This window comes from Bombus flavifrons, chromosome 8 (genome assembly GCF_040668555.2).
Source record: "Bombus flavifrons isolate JBK064 chromosome 8, iyBomFlav1_principal, whole genome shotgun sequence".
Taxonomy (NCBI): domain Eukaryota; kingdom Metazoa; phylum Arthropoda; class Insecta; order Hymenoptera; family Apidae; genus Bombus; species Bombus flavifrons.
The window spans coordinates 785,864-804,666 of NC_138449.1; the positions used below are offsets into that span (position 1 = coordinate 785,864).

The 18,803-nt window shown below is 35.9% G+C and overlaps 3 protein-coding genes across 7 annotated transcripts; 2 read left to right on the forward strand and 1 right to left on the reverse strand.

Annotated features, from left to right (window-relative positions):
- The first annotated feature begins 4,937 nt into the window (after positions 1-4,937).
- Positions 4,938-14,219, forward strand: LOC138182808 (serine-rich adhesin for platelets). 2 transcript variants are annotated; one of them, XM_069119050.1, is made up of 3 exons: positions 4,938-7,529; positions 8,676-8,780; positions 8,877-14,219. In XM_069119050.1, exons 1-3 carry the CDS (start codon positions 6,512-6,514, stop codon positions 13,103-13,105), a joined length of 5,352 nt encoding a protein of 1,783 aa, XP_068975151.1. In that variant the 5' UTR covers positions 4,938-6,511; the 3' UTR covers positions 13,106-14,219. The 2 variants fall into 2 exon arrangements, with proteins under 2 accessions (XP_068975151.1, XP_068975153.1); XM_069119052.1 differs by having other exon boundaries at positions 7,391-7,529; positions 8,861-14,219.
- Positions 14,220-15,272: 1,053 nt separating this feature from the next.
- LOC138182812 (cdc42 homolog) lies at positions 15,273-17,157 on the reverse strand. Of its 4 annotated transcripts, none has more exons than XM_069119063.1 (5): positions 17,001-17,157; positions 16,230-16,431; positions 16,010-16,119; positions 15,727-15,924; positions 15,273-15,642 (listed from the first exon to the last, which is right to left on the reverse strand). In XM_069119063.1, the coding sequence occupies exons 2-5, from the start codon at positions 16,405-16,407 to the stop codon at positions 15,553-15,555; spliced, it is 576 nt and encodes a 191-aa protein (XP_068975164.1). In that variant the 5' UTR covers positions 16,408-16,431; positions 17,001-17,157; the 3' UTR covers positions 15,273-15,552. The 4 variants fall into 4 exon arrangements, with proteins under 4 accessions (XP_068975164.1, XP_068975166.1, XP_068975165.1 ...); XM_069119065.1 differs by lacking the exon at positions 17,001-17,157 and adding an exon at positions 16,700-16,994; XM_069119064.1 differs by lacking the exon at positions 17,001-17,157 and adding an exon at positions 16,660-16,994.
- A 607-nt stretch (positions 17,158-17,764) lies between these two features.
- Positions 17,765-18,659, forward strand: LOC138182813 (peptidyl-prolyl cis-trans isomerase). The gene has a single exon (XM_069119066.1). It carries the CDS (start codon positions 18,023-18,025, stop codon positions 18,515-18,517), a length of 495 nt encoding a protein of 164 aa, XP_068975167.1. The 5' UTR covers positions 17,765-18,022; the 3' UTR covers positions 18,518-18,659.
- Positions 18,660-18,803: the final 144 nt, after the last annotated feature.

Below are 18,803 nucleotides of genomic sequence, written 5' to 3' on the forward strand. Positions count from 1 at the left end.
ATAATTTCATTATGGTTACATTTCTTAACTGTTTTACAACTTTAATACAGATAGTGAATAATTGACAAATTCGGAGGTGCAGACAAGCAAAGAATCAAATCTTTTATGCTACAGCTAGATTTATACTGAAGTATAATATTCTTACAGCCTCGCGTATGCAGTTGTGAATAAGGTTTTCGTAGCTATTTATTTAGATTCGCAAACTATGGTATAAAAATAAGCAGATCGATGGCTGATGGGTGTAAACAGATCACCAAGTGGCAGGCAAAGTAGTGAACGTGTCGGCTATATTTGCGACTGTGTCACACATCATCACATAGATACACATATATGTGCGGGATTCAATGTCTAATAAGGACAGTTTAAGGAAAAAATTGTTGTTTTGAAAAATTGTCCTTGATGACATATTCAGAAATCATCGAAATTGGAGATGAAGACTAACTAATTACCAAAAACTAATCACGTCAAATTATGTTCTCCTTGAAACCATTCAATTTTTATCAGGAACATTTTTCATTAAATTCGTTATTTATGCAGTAATCTAGGTAGTTCTAATTACATGTTCCACACCACATATTTGAACTTTTTCTTTTCATCAAATCTTCATAATATTATTGATGCTTTATGGTTTATATTACATACACAACTATTGTGATTATATGGATGAATAAAAATCGTTTTGGCCAGATTGTGTTTAAATAAAGTATAAAAAAGATTTCAGAAATTGATAAAATTTTCGTTGTTATGTTGCAGCAGAAAATATAAGTTGATAAATTCATTTTTAATTGATGTATAATTGAACTTATGTCATATGAAAATTTAACTGCTGTCATCAAATTGTTAAATATCCTAAAACGCAATGTAATACATGCGTATTACATATATCGTTTCTAGTTTAACGCGTAACCATGTATATATATGTATATGTAATGTTTATTGCCCAAGAAAAATATAAATTACACATGTGTATTCACAATAAACAATGAATTTCTGTTTGAAAGTGGTTTTGGCAAAAGTACCGTTACGCGACGGTACGATGTAGCCATACCATATTTTGTGTTGGGTTTACATTTTTAACATTACAGTTTGTAATTTAATTTAAGCCGCTCAAAAGCGGTACTTTTATGCGATATTGTCTTCTTTTCTTTTTTCTGTCCTGAAAACTTGGTCGCAAAACAGGACAGATTGGTAGCCTACTTTTGGTTCCTTTGGGGCTAAGGAGCCAAGGGAACGGGGGGGGCTAGAGGATGGGGAGGGTAAGGGGGATATCATTTAGATTTATTTATAATATTTACAATACTTACACTTATTTTACAAGGAGAGAGATTGAACGCTACTGACGTTTGCGCTTCTCTCTCTGTTTCTTTTTTTTTTTATTTCGATATCCACCAATACTTTTTTATGTTTTTTCTGTGTTTGCTTTTTGTGTCTTTCTGCGGGAGAGCCATATTGTATCTCCACCTAGTATTTATGGTCCATTTAAATTTTCTTGGTAAAGTATTGTTTTAATTCCTATTTCTGTTTTTATGTGGTAAATTATGGGTATATTGTTTTGATCTTGGAGGTAATTTCTTTTCATCTAGGTATAAGAACGCTTCTAGGGGGAAATGGCCTGCTTTGAGTGTATTATTATGGTATAGTTCGTTTGGAAATAGACAACTGAAAATTAAGCTATTTTCTTTTATCTTTGCAGCTTGAGCGATGTGATTTCTTGTTAGTTTTAGGATATGACAATCGATGCGGTATATGGTGGCTAAATCGTAGAGTTTTTTGTTTTTAACGTATTTTTTGAAGTCACTATGTTTGGATCTGTATGTACTCAGACAAGCCCTGATGCATTTTCTTTCAAATACCCGGATTTTTTTCATTAATAACGCTGGTATGTTGTACCAGAGTGGACAACCATAGGTTATGATCGGTCTAATTAGTATTTGGTAACAGAGGTTCTTTACACTGCTGTTCAGATGTTTGGAGTAGAATAATCTTTTTGCTTTCCAGAACGCTTTGCTTGCTTCGGCAAGTTGAATTTCGATGTGCTGTTTGAAGATTAATTTGTCATCTATATTTACGCCTAAGTATTTTTCACAATTTTTGTGGAGTATGAGTTCTCCTTCATTTGTTTTTTCTCTTAATTGAAATTTTTTATAATGTTCTCTTTCTACTGAGTCGAGTTCACTTAATTTGGGTCTAAACAGTATGGCTTTTTAATTTAATTTCCATTTTTTATTTTTTATTTCCATGTATGGTAGTAATCGTTGATTTTTTCAAAGAATTCTTGGAGCTGCGTTCTTATTATTTTGGTTTTGCGACCTGTTGCGTAGATGATTAAGTCATCGGCGAAAGCTATAGAGCGTTTATGGGTGGATGTATTAAGATTGAAGAGATTTAGTAAGTCGCTATTGTAAATATTGAAAAATAGCGGAGAGTTTACATTCCTTGTTGTAAGCCGTTTTCTATAAAAAATTGTTTGCTTGATGTGTGCGAACCATCGGTCATTACAAAGGATTTATTAGTTATCATGTTCCAGACTATTTTGATTAGGTATTTCGGAAAGTTTTTCTTAATTATTTTGTATATAAGGCCTAAGATCCATATTATGTCGAATGCTTTTACGAGGTCTATTAAGCAGGCGACTACTCATTGCTTTGCGTTGAGAGCCCAACAGATGTTCGACATTAATTTATTTATTGCGTAGAGTGTGGAATGTTTATGTCGGAAGCCGAATTGATTTTCTGGGATTACGTGATTTTTTGTGCGAAAGGAGACTAGAGGGTTGTTTATGACTATTTCGAATACTTTGCTTATGTCGAGTATAGGACTTATAGGTCGTAGGTTTGAGGATGAGGAGCCGTCTTTATCTTTTTTTATGATGGCTATTAATTTACTTTTTTTCCATTTTCTGGGAAAGTACGTGTTATTTAGTGAATTATTAAAGCATGTAACCATCTATCAGATATGGTAAAAATACAACAGATTTTTACTCGTGATGACTGTAGGACACTTGTCCGCAACTTTACCAATTTTATTAATTGAATTGAATATAATTTCTACACACACCGTTGTAAATCCTAGGGGGCGTAAGAAACACTAATTTTTTATAGAATCAATATTTCAGAAAATGGGGCACGAAGTCTATAAGATGCAAGATCTATGCTGTATACTCATCTATTCTATACGTTGTCTGTGATTACGTCTATGCCGTCTACGTTCTATATGCCGTCTGTGGCGCCACTACTATACCAAATCGATAACATCGCATGCGATACGAAAATGGTATGGACTGATCAGATGACTCTCAAAACGTTGAACTCGTAAAAGCATTGAATGTCATATATCACGTCTATTTTGTACGTTGTCGATGGCATAAGTAACTCTTCAACGTCAGTTTAACAGATTGTATTTGTGATATTTCAATTGTTATATTATACTCTATTTTAATTATTATTATACTTCTCTACATTATACCATATCACATTATATTGTATTATATTATACTGTATTATAATTCATTATATCATAAGGTAGTATTTAAAATACTTTATACTATAAACACGAGTAATACGATACACAACACACACCACAGAAACAATTAGAGATTAACTATCCAGTGCCACGCTACATATTCCGTAATCATTATAATTTGAGGCAAAAAACTTTACCATAATCTATCTGCGTAACAATAAGTGTAATAAATATAAAAAATTTACAGTCAGTCTCATTAATATTCCGACACTCCTTAAACAGAACAATTGTTTTTTTAATTCGACCATGCGACGTTTTTTTTTTTCTTTAGAAGTTAGAAGAGTTAGTTTACTAGATAATGTATGAAAGGAAGCTTTTTAAAGATGCAATTGATCAGAATTATGAAAAAATAGTAAAAGTCACTTCTTACATATTCTTATCTGACTCTGTAATGAAAATTTAAAATATTAAAATATTAAAATTAAATATTAGGCGTATCGACGTTTTGTAGATTTATGTCGGTGAAAAGGTACCAATCCTAGTAAACTAATTCTTCCAACTTCTGAAAAAAGTTCGTCGTTTGCTCCAATTTGAAAAAAGTTATTCTATTGTAAAGAGTATCCGAATATTGATGAGAATAATTGTACAGTGTACAGTATATTGACATCGACAAAACTACCCGCGTTTCGAATTAGAGCCATTAGTCTAGTTGTTAGAACTGTACTTCGTGTTAAACTTTTGATCGTTTTTAGTTTATTATATTTTTCTGCAAATATTATACTGCTTTTATTATGGCACAGTAAACGATTGTTACAAAAAATAAAGAATGAAGCGGTCAAAGCATTCGACTGCAGAATCTCTGTGAATCATCTTGTTGTAAGTTCACGCGCTAGTTTCTTTAACATTTTTAACTACATGGCAATAAACGATCATCATTAAAAATATTATAAAGTATCTTAGAAATATTTTGTCATAAAGTATACAAGTCGACACGAATGACTATAAAATTCGCAAAAATAATGTAAAGATACTCGGCGAAAATAAATAAAAACTAAGTAAATAACAAAATAAAATAAGATAAACAATTGAGAAGTAGTAAAATGGATAACGAAATAAATGAATGAATAAATATAAATAAATAAATGAAAATCCTAAGTTAAAGACATAAAATTAATGGAACGAAAAAATTAAAACATCGTGCCAAGACCATTGCAAAGTTATAATTAATGTAGGTTTGGGTTAGGATCGCTTTGTTTCATATTACGTGTACCTAATGTTATCTCGCGCGTCATGAAAAAGATGGGAAGCGGAGATTTGTTAATACCTATTAATAATAATATAATATTAAATCCTCATTTTCTATCGCAACCGATCCTTCGTTTACTGTTTGCTATTGCGCGGAACAAATTCAAACGTATTATGACGCAATGCGCGGTTATCGTGCGCGTTAATGATCTACTCTAGGCAACGGTTGTGAGGTGGTGTCCTCTCGAGGTCGAAACGGTCCGATGACAGCTAGCATCGGCGTTCGTTTCGAACGAGTAGCTATGGTGTATACGATTCGAATTGTTGCGCTGCGCTGAGTTGTCGTTGCCGCGTCGTGAATATCAGGAGCTTTACCGAGTCTTCGATAGATAACCTTGATTGTATAAACGTTTCACTAATTTTGTACAGTAATATAATTTCATTTTGATACTTCATCAATAGGTAAACGAAGTGAAATAATCGTTAACCAGCCGTGAAATTCATTTGTTCGACTGTAATACCTCGGTTGTATTGCATTGCTGAATATTAAATAGTACGTATGTACAAATATGCAAGTATGTGCGTGTATATACGGTGAAAGTACGAGTTACAACGAGAACTATGGCGGTGGTGCGTTGTATCGTTTAGAAGTGCGCCCACGTTCGCCGTCCAAGATCGATAAACGGTCGAGTGTTACCTGAAACGAGCATTCGCTTGCGCACAACGAATGAAATACTGAACGTTCGGAAAAGAAAACGGTGCCAATGACGAAAGCAACGACGCAACGCTAACGAGGATCGTGACGAAAACATCGACAGTGACGACGACAGTACGGTTAACACGACCATCGTCGTCGTCGACGAGTGTCAATACCGGTGTTTAGTGTAACATATAATAATGAAATAATAATACTTATATATATGTAATATAAATATATATATATATATATATATATATAACATAATAATGACCGGTGATAATGCTTGAACTAATCGTTCCCACGAACGAGTGAAATACCAAGGCATGAAAGCTCCGAGCTGCACGCAGAAAGGTTTTTGCTGCTTGTCGCTGCTATGGAATAAAGGAGATATCGAATGTTTCTAATTACACGCGCTCGTTCGCATGTTTGTTCATTCGTTCGTTCACTTTTTCATTGCTACCAATTCAGCTTTTCCTATTACATAATTCGTAGTACGTCGAATAATTTTCGATTGATGAGACAAAACACCAGGAAAACAACGGTTTAAACGGATAGAGTGCATCGATTTCAATTTTACGAGTAATTTTCACTTCTCATTCTTCTTTTTATTTCCTTTCCGTTTACAATGTTGAATAAAATTCAATCAATATTCGCTTGCATCACAATTACAAATCGTGATGAGTCGGTTATGTGCGATTGACCGACTCGTTTTGTTTATCGCTTAACGTGTCGTCGAATTAACAAATTTACAGAAACGGAACAATAGTCGTCTCTAGAAAAGTATGGCGTGGCTGCTCGATGATACTTAATTAATTAAGAGGATCGGGTTATCAATCGTATCGGGTAATCGATTATGCATAGTATTATATCGAAATACATCAGGAGTCTGGAGCTGAAACTGCAATTGGAATTTAACTTGAGAAAACAAAAGTAATACTGTTGCGTCCAGGACGCGCAACATGGTAATTATTGATGGAAAAAGTCGAAATATAACGTTGTAACGCACACCTGTGGACGACAGATAGAGAAAGGAATACTGCGTGGGTATAGGCATTGAAAAGAGATATATAGTGAGCACAGAGGGGGAAGAAAGAAGCCCCAATAATGAAGGAGCACGGAAGCAAACTTCCGGCAGAGCAGCCTGCGAAAATTCTCAAGTCCTTGTTAAAAAAACCTGGTCAATCTAAAACAAGATCGCAAAAAAATCGGGTTGTAATCAACGAAAAATTGAACGAGTTTTTTGCAGCTGATTATATAATATTGATAAAAGAAGAATGTTGTGCCGATTATGAAGAAGATTGTGATTGTTGTTGCCAGGAACATGAATTGATGCGTTTGGGAAACTGTAAAGAATGTCGAGCCGAGTTGAATCTCCATTTCGGTGTTTCGGATAACAATCGATACCATGATATAGAGAGAGATGGAGAAATGATACACGAAAACACGTTCAGAGAAGAAAATTGTACTCGCGAAGGATTCGAATGTGTTGAGTTACATGTAGAAGATGAAGATGATGAAGAATATGAAATAGAAGTGGAAGGAGATGAAGAAGAAATCGAAGAAGGAGAGGAAGAGGAAGAGGAGGAATTAATGGTAGAGGAGACAATTAAAGATGACATAATAAGAAGAAAGGAGCATGTAGTACAAAAAGGAATCCAAGTGCCAAAGACCATAGCGGAAACGGAAGAGAGAAGATCGAATGTAGGGGAAGAAGTAGTGAGAGAAGTAAGAAATTCAGCAGATCTACGAGACAAAAGCAAAAGTCGCGAAAAAGTCAATGGAGCAAAGAATGTCGAGAGTTACAGACGAATTCTGACTGAATTTGTTTCGCCGCCATTGACGATCGCATCGTCTACGTTGTCTTCACCGTCACCACCTCCACCGCCGCCACTACCACCGCCGCCGCCACCACCACCTCCACCACCACCACCACCGCCAGCACCATCGCAACCATTGATAGAAAGATCATCGCCACCGTTACTTGCAAGTCAAGATCATCAACAAGAAACATTAAGTCCACCCGAAGGTTACAAAGATGTTTATTCTAATGGAGAATTGTCTAACGTAGCAGAATGTTGTTTACGATCATCATTAAATTATCTTCACTGTCAACGAACGGCAGGTGAGTTCCATTCTAATGTGAGAGGTAAAGGGAAAACAACGAGAAACGTCCATTTCTCGTAATTTTCCATTTTATAACATATTTTCTTTTTTTTTTTTTTGTGAAAACTGAGACTGTAAAAGTATCAAATGGCAATGATTATAACGATAAAAATGTCTCCATAAGATAGCGTTAAAGATTTGATAGTTTGATTAATAATTTGATTTTATGATGTCTTAATAAGATATAAACTTCATTTTCTTAGTAATATGGTTAAACTTAATGAATATTCTTCTTTTTATAATAGATTTGAATATTAAAGTTTAATTTTCTTAACAAAGCTATTTTGTGACATTCCTTGTTTTCTTTTTTTTTTTTTTTTTTTGCCATACTCTTTATGAATATATGTGTGTATATATATAATATACGTATATAATATACATGTATATATATATTAAGAACCGAACTTTCTTCTCTTATTTCCCAATAATATCCAACCAAGCTTGAATCAAAGGGAAGTATTAATATAAACCAACATAAAAGAGCTAGGTATTATATTCTTGTACAATATTCACAGGCGTTCTCACACCATTTCTCTCCATAATGCAAAATGTATTGTAATGAATAATACATATCTCCTAATTCGAGCAAGGAATAAGTTTCTTTATTTTTTCCTATATAGATTATTTTATTTCTGCGATAGACCCACTATGTGAAATTTCACAGTTTCGTGTAATGCAAATTTTGTTCTTAACGTTTCTTACTTTTTTATTCAATGACAAAACCGTATCGAATAAATTCCGTGCATATAATAGCAAAATTCTTTCCAATGAAAAGAGGAAAAGAGGAGGAAAAAAAGAAAGGAAAGAGGAGAAAATCGTTTACGGAACGAATACGTAAATAATAATTACACACTTATTCATGTTCGTGAACGTTGATTGTACGGGTTGTCAGCAGCCGCCGGAAGTACAGTGTACCGTGACTCCGGCATTTTCGTGCTATGCGGGGAAAAAAGAATGTGTACATTCTTAACTAAAACTGCTCGTCGACGTGCTATAAAATCTGTCACGTACTTGTTGATATTCGTGTCAATTGTACACTTGGCTACGTTCCGACGGTCATTGAACATCGAAGTAACCGATAAGATGGCGTATCGTATTTTTACAGGTGCAGAGGTCGAAGGAGAATCCCGATGCAACCACGAAGTAATGGATAGTAATAATGGGCATGTACAGAAAACGGACGAGAATCTACCAAAAGCAACTACTAGTGGTATATTTATACGTTTCTTAATTTTTCAATACAAACATGCATTATGATTAACGTTTTTTGATGGCAAACATTCGCGAAAGCATTTTTCCTTTCTAGAATCTCGCCATCGGTATCTGGTGGAAACCATAACTATGACAACTGTCACCGAAAGACGTATTGTACGCGAAATTAGCGAGGAAGAAGATATCGACTTGCAACATGGAAAGAAAACCAGCCAAAAGAACGTTTCTGAAAAGAACGTTGCATCCCATGACACAGAAATAGCAGTTAATCGGACGACGAATAATCATACCACAACCGATGAGAACGATTCGATCGAATGTATTGTACGTAACGAAGAAATTTGTTGTCGCAATGCTAACGATGATCATGATACGCAGCCAAATTTGCCTAACAAAATAAGCGATACAGAAGAACAGGACAACGAAAATCGACTTGCCGTAAACCAAACACCATCGGATATAAAAGAGCTCTCCCTTATATTTAAACTGGGTAGTTCTTCTTTAACGGGCAACAGTCTTAAACCAAATTCTGCGGTTAGACAGTTATTTCCTAACCCGAGATTCGTTTCGCCGCCTCCGGCTCCTCTTGGTAAATTGATTTCTTCGGCGCATACTCTTGACGAGTCACAGGATAGCCCGACGTTTCTCGTTACCACGGAGAACTTACGTTTTCTCGATGTCGCAAAGAGATCAAAAATTGGCGAAAATCAGACCGGTTCTCTTAATAACGACTCAATGAATCCAATTAAGAGAACGATCGAGAGGAATACTCTTCGAAGAAGTCTTCTCGATAAATATCGCACGAGTTCTCGAAAGAAAGTTCTTCCTTCGAAAAACTTGTCGCTAGAGGAACGAATACGTCAACTTACTTGCGTGGACCAAGAGGAAGACAATGTTTGTGAAAATTCAACCAAGGGTGTTACAGATTTGTTCACAAGTACGGAAATCGATACCGAATTACCAATACATGATCCGTCATTGAGACACGATGCCGATATGTCGTCGATGGCAGCAGAGTTACCAACAACACTACATGTCGCTACAAAACTCACCGCATTCTCCGATGCAGCACTCACGACGACCATCACCACTAACACTGCCGCTACGATGACAACTACGGCAATGGCAACGACGATACTTACATCGTCGAGCTTGTCGTCAGTGATAACCACGGCAATGGCGACCACAACTATGACCACAATGGTTACAGGCTCCAATTACTATAAGCAAAATCCTTCCACTACCAGTACTGCAACTGCCGATGGTATACATACTCAGTCGACGTATAAGAAATTGACCGATTTGTTTGTACACAAAAAAAGCATTCATTCTAACTTGCCAGATCTTGGTCTTGGAAGCAACGGAAAAAACAATAACGTCAAAGACGGTCAACAATCGAAAAACTCCTTAAAGACGAATAATTCCGATGGCCGTAGACAATTCCTAGCTAGTCTGGCACCATTGTCCTGTGTAACTGTTAATAATACGGATACTCAAGAAGATTATTATCGGTATAATTCTAGAATAATGGTGAACGAAAATCGTGCTTCGACTGTAGGCTACAACGCGTTTTCGCCTTACAGTTTAGAAGATATCGAAGCGGCGCTGTGTGAAGATGGTCGAAATTACGTAGGTCCACCGGACGTTACCAAAGGCACACCGACGAGTATCAACAACAGACCCGATATAGGAGATAGTACAACCGATGAATTGCTAGCATTTGTAGAACAAGACAAATTCAGAACCGAAAGAATAAAGCGACGTTACAACGAAGTCGAAAATCAATATCAGCCGGTAATGAATGTCACTAATACTAACAATAGTTACAACGTTGAGGATAAAATTGATAGAATCGTCGATGGAAAGAACGAGGGTAATGATAATCGACACCAACTTTGTTTTCCATCCAATGAGAATGTCAATCATGAACGTGGTGGTGGTGTTGGTGGTAATGGTGGTAGTGATGGTGGTAATAGTGGTAGCAGCGGTGGTGGTGGTGGTAGTGGTGGTGGTGGTGGTGGCGGTAGCAGTAGTGAGATAGAACGCATAGTTAGTCGCTGTTACAATAACAACAATAATAACAGCAACAACAACAGCGGTAACGGCAATAATGACGGTGGAAATAAAGACATTGGTAATATTGACAACGACGATGACGAATTAAACGATTACGGATTTAATCGTAGACCATCTGTAACCGGTATTAAACGACAACAGCAAGATAACATGGATGAAAATGTTTCGTTTCATCAACGGACAATTCTGGAAAATGATAACACAAATGTTCTCAAAACGAATTTTCATCCCTCGTTACCGACGTATTACGAGAACAATTGCGTTAAAGTTGATAGTCGGATTGCGTTGTATGATGAAATGATCGACGTTTCTACACCGAACTCGTTCGTTAGTACTTTGATTGCTGACGAACAAGACGCGAACACGATTAACAGAATAAATACGATGCAGAAGCAAATTGACGATATCTATCAGACTATTGTAGAGAATACCAACGTGACTGGCCAAAATTCGTTAGAACGTGAGCCCTACACGGATGACCTGTTTACGCGACAACATCCTCGATTACCGGCAAACGATAGTACCTTTCGTTTTTACCAAGATCCAAGGAGCAACGATCAACAGTATTTTCAAGAACAATTAAATGTTGCGAATATGCACAGTACGCGAGGTATCGCAATCGGAGCCGAACAGACTGACATAAACAACATCGCTCCCGTTGGTATTGGTAGAAGTTGTACGAGCGGCGGTCCTTCCATAAAAACTCGACGAAGGGAACCTATTGCAACGACTCCTACCAATTATCGATGTAACATAGTGCCTACCACCGTATATGCCGGACTTCCTGCTAATGGCAAGTGTTACCGTACCATGTATTTCGTTCCGTACAACGGATTATCCGATCCAACTTACCAGAATATCCAACGAATCTTGCCATCGCATCCTTCTCCTAGTTACGCGAATCACATCGAGAGGTATCCGTATCCTCGAACTAATAAGAACGATCATCGATTACAAACGCAAATACAAACGCAACCACAATCGCAACCACCACCAGCGCCACAACAATTTAGATATTTCCATTTAGGGAATCGTTCGGTATCGCCGATATCGAATCTTACTCAAAACCTTGATCAAGCTTCGCCACTTTCCTCCGGTTCGGTCAGTCATCCTATACCTCCTGGTTCCTCTCCTCTTTTTGATTCTCGGTTCACATCAATCTCGTCCACTAATCCAATCGCGTTACAGCCTACCCAACAAACCTTGCACCTTCATTTGCATCATCATCAGCAACCAGATGACTTTCGAATTTCCGGTGTCACTTTTTCCTCGGTTCCTCATACCGCGAATCATTCATTACAAATTCATCATCACGCACAACATCAGCATCATCCCTATCATCGACACAATCATCAACCTACTTTTTATTGTTTACCATCCACTATATCCGCCTCATCCGCAGCATCTTCCTCCTCGTCCTCTTATACTGTAATAGCGCCATCGAGATGCGCTGCGTTTAATGGTAGCGGAATAGCAACCACCGAAGGATCTTATCGATTCTACCAATTGCATTTGGGACATACAGTTCTCACACCTTCGTCCGATCTTCAATCGGCTCAAACAATTTTGTCCTCATCCGCTTCTATCTCGGTACCTTCTAATTCTACCTCGTTCTCTCCTTCATTGCCACAACCGTCTTCGTGCTCGTCATCCTCTTCTCTACCAACTGTTACACCCGTAACACCTCTACAGACCTCGAATTTTACTCTTCCGAATCACATTTCCGATACTCTAAATTGCAGCAGTGCCAACTTTGACGCCGTATGTCGCGCAGGAACCATTCAGTCCATTTCTAACAATGTTGTAACTTCAACACCGTCCACAGTTACCGTTTTCTCATCCTCGACTTCCTGCGCCTTGTCCTCCTCGTTGTTGTCGTCGTCATCGTCTTCATCGTCCCCGGCATCGGCCTCGTCTTCTTCTGCTTCGTCCTCCTCTTCCTCCTCCTCCTCCTCTTCATCTTGTTCCTTCTCTTCCTCTTCATCCTCCTCTTCGTCGTCTTGTTCTTCGTCATCATCCTTACAAATCCCTTGTTCGCCTTCAAAATTACACCAACAGCAGATAATTGGCAACTACACAACAATGGAACGCGGAGTTCCCGAAGGAGCAGCCAGCGCACCATCCCACGACGTTACGCAATCTGGAATTCTACTTACAACAAATTCTTATGTTGCGCATAATTCAAATGGTGTCCAGGCTCTACCAACACATGCGCAAAATTCAATATACTATGCCATGAATGTTTAAATCTATCTACTGTGAAAAGTCTGCACGTGTCTGAATATCCTACACGCACACGCAGCAGCAGGACATAAACCAATTGTTATATTTAATACACAGTCACATCTTTGTGAATATTTTCGCGAGATTTTCCCAAAATGATGAACGAATTTTCAAATTCGTGTTTGAAATACGCGTTTCAATACCAAAACATAGGTGTTCATCTTCCTTGAATAATTTTTGATCGACTTATTATGCATCTATTATCAAAAATATTCACGTAGGACGATAAGGTACGCAAGTGAAGACGAACTGCCCTTTCTCGCCACATTTGCAACTGAATCGAAATCGAATCTAATGCGACCTATAGCAGGAACAAGAAACAAAAAGATCAACTCAGGGCCTCTGTAATTTCGAAAGATAAATTATGTTTTATCGCTTCTCACGAGGCAAAATTGTACGTACGTTGTAATCGATTCTAGTCACGGCGAAATACTTACAGGGATATCGATAAACATAAACCAAAGGGAAGGACGTTTACGGCGTCTATGATGTATACTACATGTAAGTATAGCTGACGCTAATTATTTTCAACAAATTGAATTCAATTTTTGCGGTGGAATTGATAAATTAATTAGAAATTTTACAATAAAGAAGAAAAGGTGCGAAACATGCAAGTAGAAACGCCACAGTTAGTACATTTGAGCTAACTTGATATTTAACGTGCTACGTTGTTTCATCATTATTTCTTTTAAATACATATCGGTATTTTAGACTGATAAAAGTAAAAACATAACAGTAAAAACGATGATGAAATTCATAAGTGATCGAATGCATTTGACTTTCTATTGTTAAACATCGGTTTTCATAAATTACGTTCGTATCGTATTCGTTACTCCGTTTCTTTCGACCTAGTGTTTTGATCCGTTTTATATTTGCGAAAGAAAAACTAAATCCACGAGAAGAATTTATCACTGTCAAAAGTGATACAACGAAAATAACTTTGAAATCATAGATTACACTTTACTAGTAAAGATTTCTGTACTTCGTATTGTTTGTACCATAATAAAAAATAATAGTGTTCAAAAGAATGACCAAAAGTAAGTAATGATCATATGAACACGTTCTGCGTAAAATATTACTTTGCTGTCTTTCTTTCTTTTTCTGAAACTCAAGCCAACCATAAGTACGTTACACGACTACACATAGCAGGCATGCCGCACCTTTTGTGATACCCTTTCCGTGAGCGTAATGCATTGATTTTTTAAATGGTAAACGGTAACAGAAACAAAGAAATGCATCTTATTTCATAAAACGTATGATAAACCTTTTGTCGACAACAAATGTTAGTGTGCGTATATCAAAATACACGTATGATGACAGCATAACGCAGTCAACATCATAGCGACCTAATAGAGATTAAGTAATCATGATAGAATAGAAAATAAGATAACATTCGAATTCGAATGTAATCAATTTTAACCCAAAGTTAGATACCAAACTTTTATGGTAAATGGCCAAGCTTAGAAACAGGTTTTACATGTAATATAGTTTACTTAATTATTCTTACTTACTACTTAATTATTCCATGATATATTATCGTGAAAAAATGTATGTAAATAAAGCTTTAACCACAGGTCAAAGGTTTTATCATTTTGAAAGTATCGAAAACTGAGATAAAAGGAGGCATCCCGAGCACTATTGTTAAGAAAAAATAGTTAGATCATTAAAGAACGTAAAAATGACGTAAAGGTAAACAAAAAACTATAAAAGATGTACTCGTATGTTTCAATCATAATCTTTTTTTAAACTGATTTATTAAAAAATTCACACTACTAAGTTATCAATAAAAACGTCTTACATATTAAATAGAAGAATGTTTTACAAGTATTTTTTATACGAAATTCGTGTAGATGTTCACAGTTGTCAATAATTACATTGTTCCTTCCACGCGATTGCCAAGAAGCATCGATGTTCGCTCGCTGCTTCGAATTGGTTGAAGCAAAAACCAACCGTAGATTATCTTTTTTCGATGAACCAGTCGACGAAAGGATAAATATTGGTATGGGTGTGTCTGCCTCTGTGTGTGTATGTGTGTGCACGCGCGTTCAGTGTATATGTATGCATGAATGCATATATATGTGTGTGTGTATGTATATATATATATATATATTATATATTATATATATATATATATATATATATACACACGTGCACATGTACGCACATAATATACATGTATATGTGTGGATATTTCTTATACATAAAATGCTTGTCTTCACCTTTTCTGGATCGAATTTTTTCTTCGAATCGAGCGTACGTCGAATGATTTGAAAACGAAAGATAGATCGCACAGATAATCAGACGAACTATCATTAGTCGAAAGTATTCTCGTATGCACTGTATGACAAACTCATACAGCAGTCATTGTCCGAACAGTGCTAATAGGTTTTAAAAACGATGTTAGTTGCTCTCTACAAAACGATACATCGTCTTCTCCTAACTGGTTCCGGAGGCTCTAACGCTGCTAGAATAGCTTCGTCGAACACATTTTTCAAACCTTTCTAAACATTCGAGGAAACGATATGTTAAGAATCGAGGAAATGTCATCAACTATAAGGGTAAATATACTATAAACAAAATCATACCTGTGTAAGAGCACTGCATTCCACATACTTTACTGCTTTCAGTTCTTTGGCAAGTTTCTCACCTTGTTCCGCAGATATAGGCTTTTGTTTATTTTTTGCAAGTTTTTCTATAGTCGCTGCATCGTCTCGTAAATCGATCTGAGTACCCACCAGTAAGAATGGAGTCTTTTGACAATGATGAGTAATTTCTGGAACCCACTGATACAAGAATTCTCACTGAGCTGGGAAATTGCTTTTCTAAATATAATTAACAATATTATAAATATGAAATCCACATATATACCTTCTCTTTAACGTTTTCAAATGACGATGGTGACACAACCGAAAAACAAACAAGAAACACATCAGTTTGAGGATAACTTAAGGGACGTAGCCGGTCATAATCCTCCTGACCTTTAAATCAAATATTAAGAATCAATAAATTATCTCACATATAGTTAACAAAACAGATGAAAGAAAAACAAATATATTTTAATATATATATAGAGTAAACTAATAATTACCTGCTGTATCGAACAATCCTAAGGTATATGGTTCACCGCCAATCATAACAGTCACAGCATAATTATCAAACACTGTTGGGACATATTCGGATGGAAACTTATTCGTGGTGTATGAAATCAACAGACAAGTTTTACCTACTGCACCATCCCCAACTACAACGCATTTAATTGTCTGCATTTTTCCTCTTTCCCTGGGAAATCTCTATGTACAAAAGAAACGTGTAAACGTTATTAGTGGTAATGTATACGTTTACATATACCGAGTTCTCTTACACGAGGTTATCATCGAAAGTAACATAAAGTTTCGTCTCGTTCGGTTTTGCAATGTCTGGTCTAGTCCAGTCCTACTCAATTCCGTCGGTTTTCGTCACGTTTCATTACATCCCGTCACGTCCAATTATGTCCCCTAACGTTCTATTGTATACTTTACTAGGTAAAAGGAAATATATGTTAAACGTTCCAAACGTTACTTCAAAGATATTCGTTTCCGTCAAGCGAATAGAAAGAAATATTATGCAGAAATGACGGAAAGGTGCACATTTGCCAATTCTCAACGAGTCGATCCAATTATACGTAGATGTTGTATGAAATAATTGTTTTTTCAGATCGCCATTTTTGGTATTTTGTCAAATCTATCGACTTCTACTTTAAAAAATTATCATTCGAATATATGCTCAAATATATGCAGTGACATTTTTCACTATTTAACCCATAGCAAAATGCAAATCGCATTAAGAAAAGAAATACACAAAATTTAGCCGAAACACTCACGAGTAACTGGGCGTCGACAACACACTTTACTGTCACAAATTTTTCGAACGAATATAGAAAGCCAACGATACAGTAATTCAAGAATACAGTATGCAACCGCCATCTATAGCAACGTTTTACTCGTCTATAACACCCTTGTCTGCTTTCGCAGCATAATTTGTTATAATAATGAATTAGTAATATCGAACAAGTTATTAGAGAGAATTGTAATGCTAAAAATTGTTTCACACATTGATAACAGATTGTTTTATCGAAATTATAACGAATATAAAGGATGTGCGTTTATATTTACCAAATGGCCCATATTATAATATATACATATAGAAGATAAGTATACAATAGTATGCATAGAAAACGAATGATCTCAATTATGATCATATACAATATATGTATATATATTATTCCTAATATCAGATAATATCTATTAAAACGTAAAACGATTTAAATAAGCAAATATGTAAAACAATTAGCTTGCAAACCTCCGGGAGGCAGCGAAGTTTTTACATACATAAGTTACCCTTTTATTATTGGAATAAAAAATATTTATCCTCTCCAAATTTACAAATTCTTGATGACTAATTGATGAATGTTTTGAATATACATGTTTAAGGCACGTTCTAGACTTGAATTTTAAATTAGGTCTTGGGGGTTCGCGACAACAAAAAATTATATATTTAAAGGAAATCTGTGGTAAGCAAAAGATTAAGAACCGCTGATGTATAGAATATATCTACATATCATAAATATAACTGATTCGTGTTTAGGCTGGTCACATCTGGTACAGTGTGACAATGAAGATGTCGTGTCGATCATACTTTAATCATATATATTTCTAAGCGAAAGAAACTAACCTAGTTATTTTTGCTAAACGATTTTGTTTGATTCAGTCATTTCTCAAATAAATTAAAGTAGCATAAGTTGAATTACAAAATAACGTATACTTAATTATTGTTGCTCATTATATGTCACCTGCTGAGGAAGAGGTGTTGTGAAAAAGTAAAGTACGCTTTGCAAATATCATTATGGTTTTGCCTCGAGTATATTTTGATGTAGCCGCTGATGATAAACCATTGGGTCGTATCGTGATGGAATTACGAACAGATGTAGTCCCAAAAACAGCAGAAAATTTTCGTGCTCTTTGTACGGGAGAGAAAGGTTTCGGATATAAAGGAAGTACCTTCCATCGAATAATTCCTAAATTTATGTGCCAAGGTGGTGATTTCACTAATCACAATGGTACAGGAGGAAAATCTATTTATGGGGAAAAGTTTGAAGATGAAAATTTTGAATTGAAACACACTGGACCAGGCATATTGTCTATGGCAAATTCTGGGTCTAACACCAACGGTTCACAATTTTTTCTAACTACTATAAAGACTACTTGGTTGGATAATAAGCATGTAGTTTTTGGTTCTGTAGTTGATGGTATGGGTGTAGTAAAAAAAATTGAGAGTTATGGCTCACAAAGTGGGAAAACACACCAGAAGGTTGTAATTACCAATTGCGGTCAACTTTAAAGCATTGTATTTTACACCTTTATAATGTGTCATACATATGTATTTTCTTTTTCTTGATAGGCAAATTCTTGTAAAATGAATAATGTAGTGTAAAAATATACAAACAAATGAAATAATGCGTCTGTTTGGATGACATAAATAACTGTGTTCTTTTTCTTTCTCTGACATATTCGTACAGCTATACATTTCCGTTGAAACTTACTTTGTAATGAGATACATTATATGTTACGTATATCAGAGGACTATAAAAATCTCTATAATTTTCTTTTGTATCTTGGCTAAACTA

What these genes read in the sequence shown, in the direction of transcription:
- LOC138182812 (XM_069119063.1), bottom strand. Translation starts at nt 16,407, where the DNA reads ATGCAGACAATTAAATGCGTTGTAGTTGGGGATGGTGCAGTAGGTAAA. An exon ending in AGGATTGTTCGATACAGCAG is followed by an intron (nt 16,120 to 16,229) that starts GTAATTATTAGT and finishes TTTGATTTAAAG; the next exon opens with GTCAGGAGGATTATGACCGG. An exon ending in TTGAAAACGTTAAAGAGAAG is followed by an intron (nt 15,925 to 16,009) that starts GTATATATGTGG and finishes TTCTTGTATCAG; the next exon opens with TGGGTTCCAGAAATTACTCA.
- LOC138182808 (XM_069119050.1), top strand. Translation starts at nt 6,512, where the DNA reads ATGAAGGAGCACGGAAGCAAACTTCCGGCAGAGCAGCCTGCGAAAATT. An exon ending in TCACTGTCAACGAACGGCAG is followed by an intron (nt 7,530 to 8,675) that starts GTGAGTTCCATT and finishes GTATTTTTACAG; the next exon opens with GTGCAGAGGTCGAAGGAGAA. An exon ending in ACCAAAAGCAACTACTAGTG is followed by an intron (nt 8,781 to 8,876) that starts GTATATTTATAC and finishes TTTCCTTTCTAG; the next exon opens with AATCTCGCCATCGGTATCTG.
- LOC138182813 (XM_069119066.1), top strand. Translation starts at nt 18,023, where the DNA reads ATGGTTTTGCCTCGAGTATATTTTGATGTAGCCGCTGATGATAAACCA.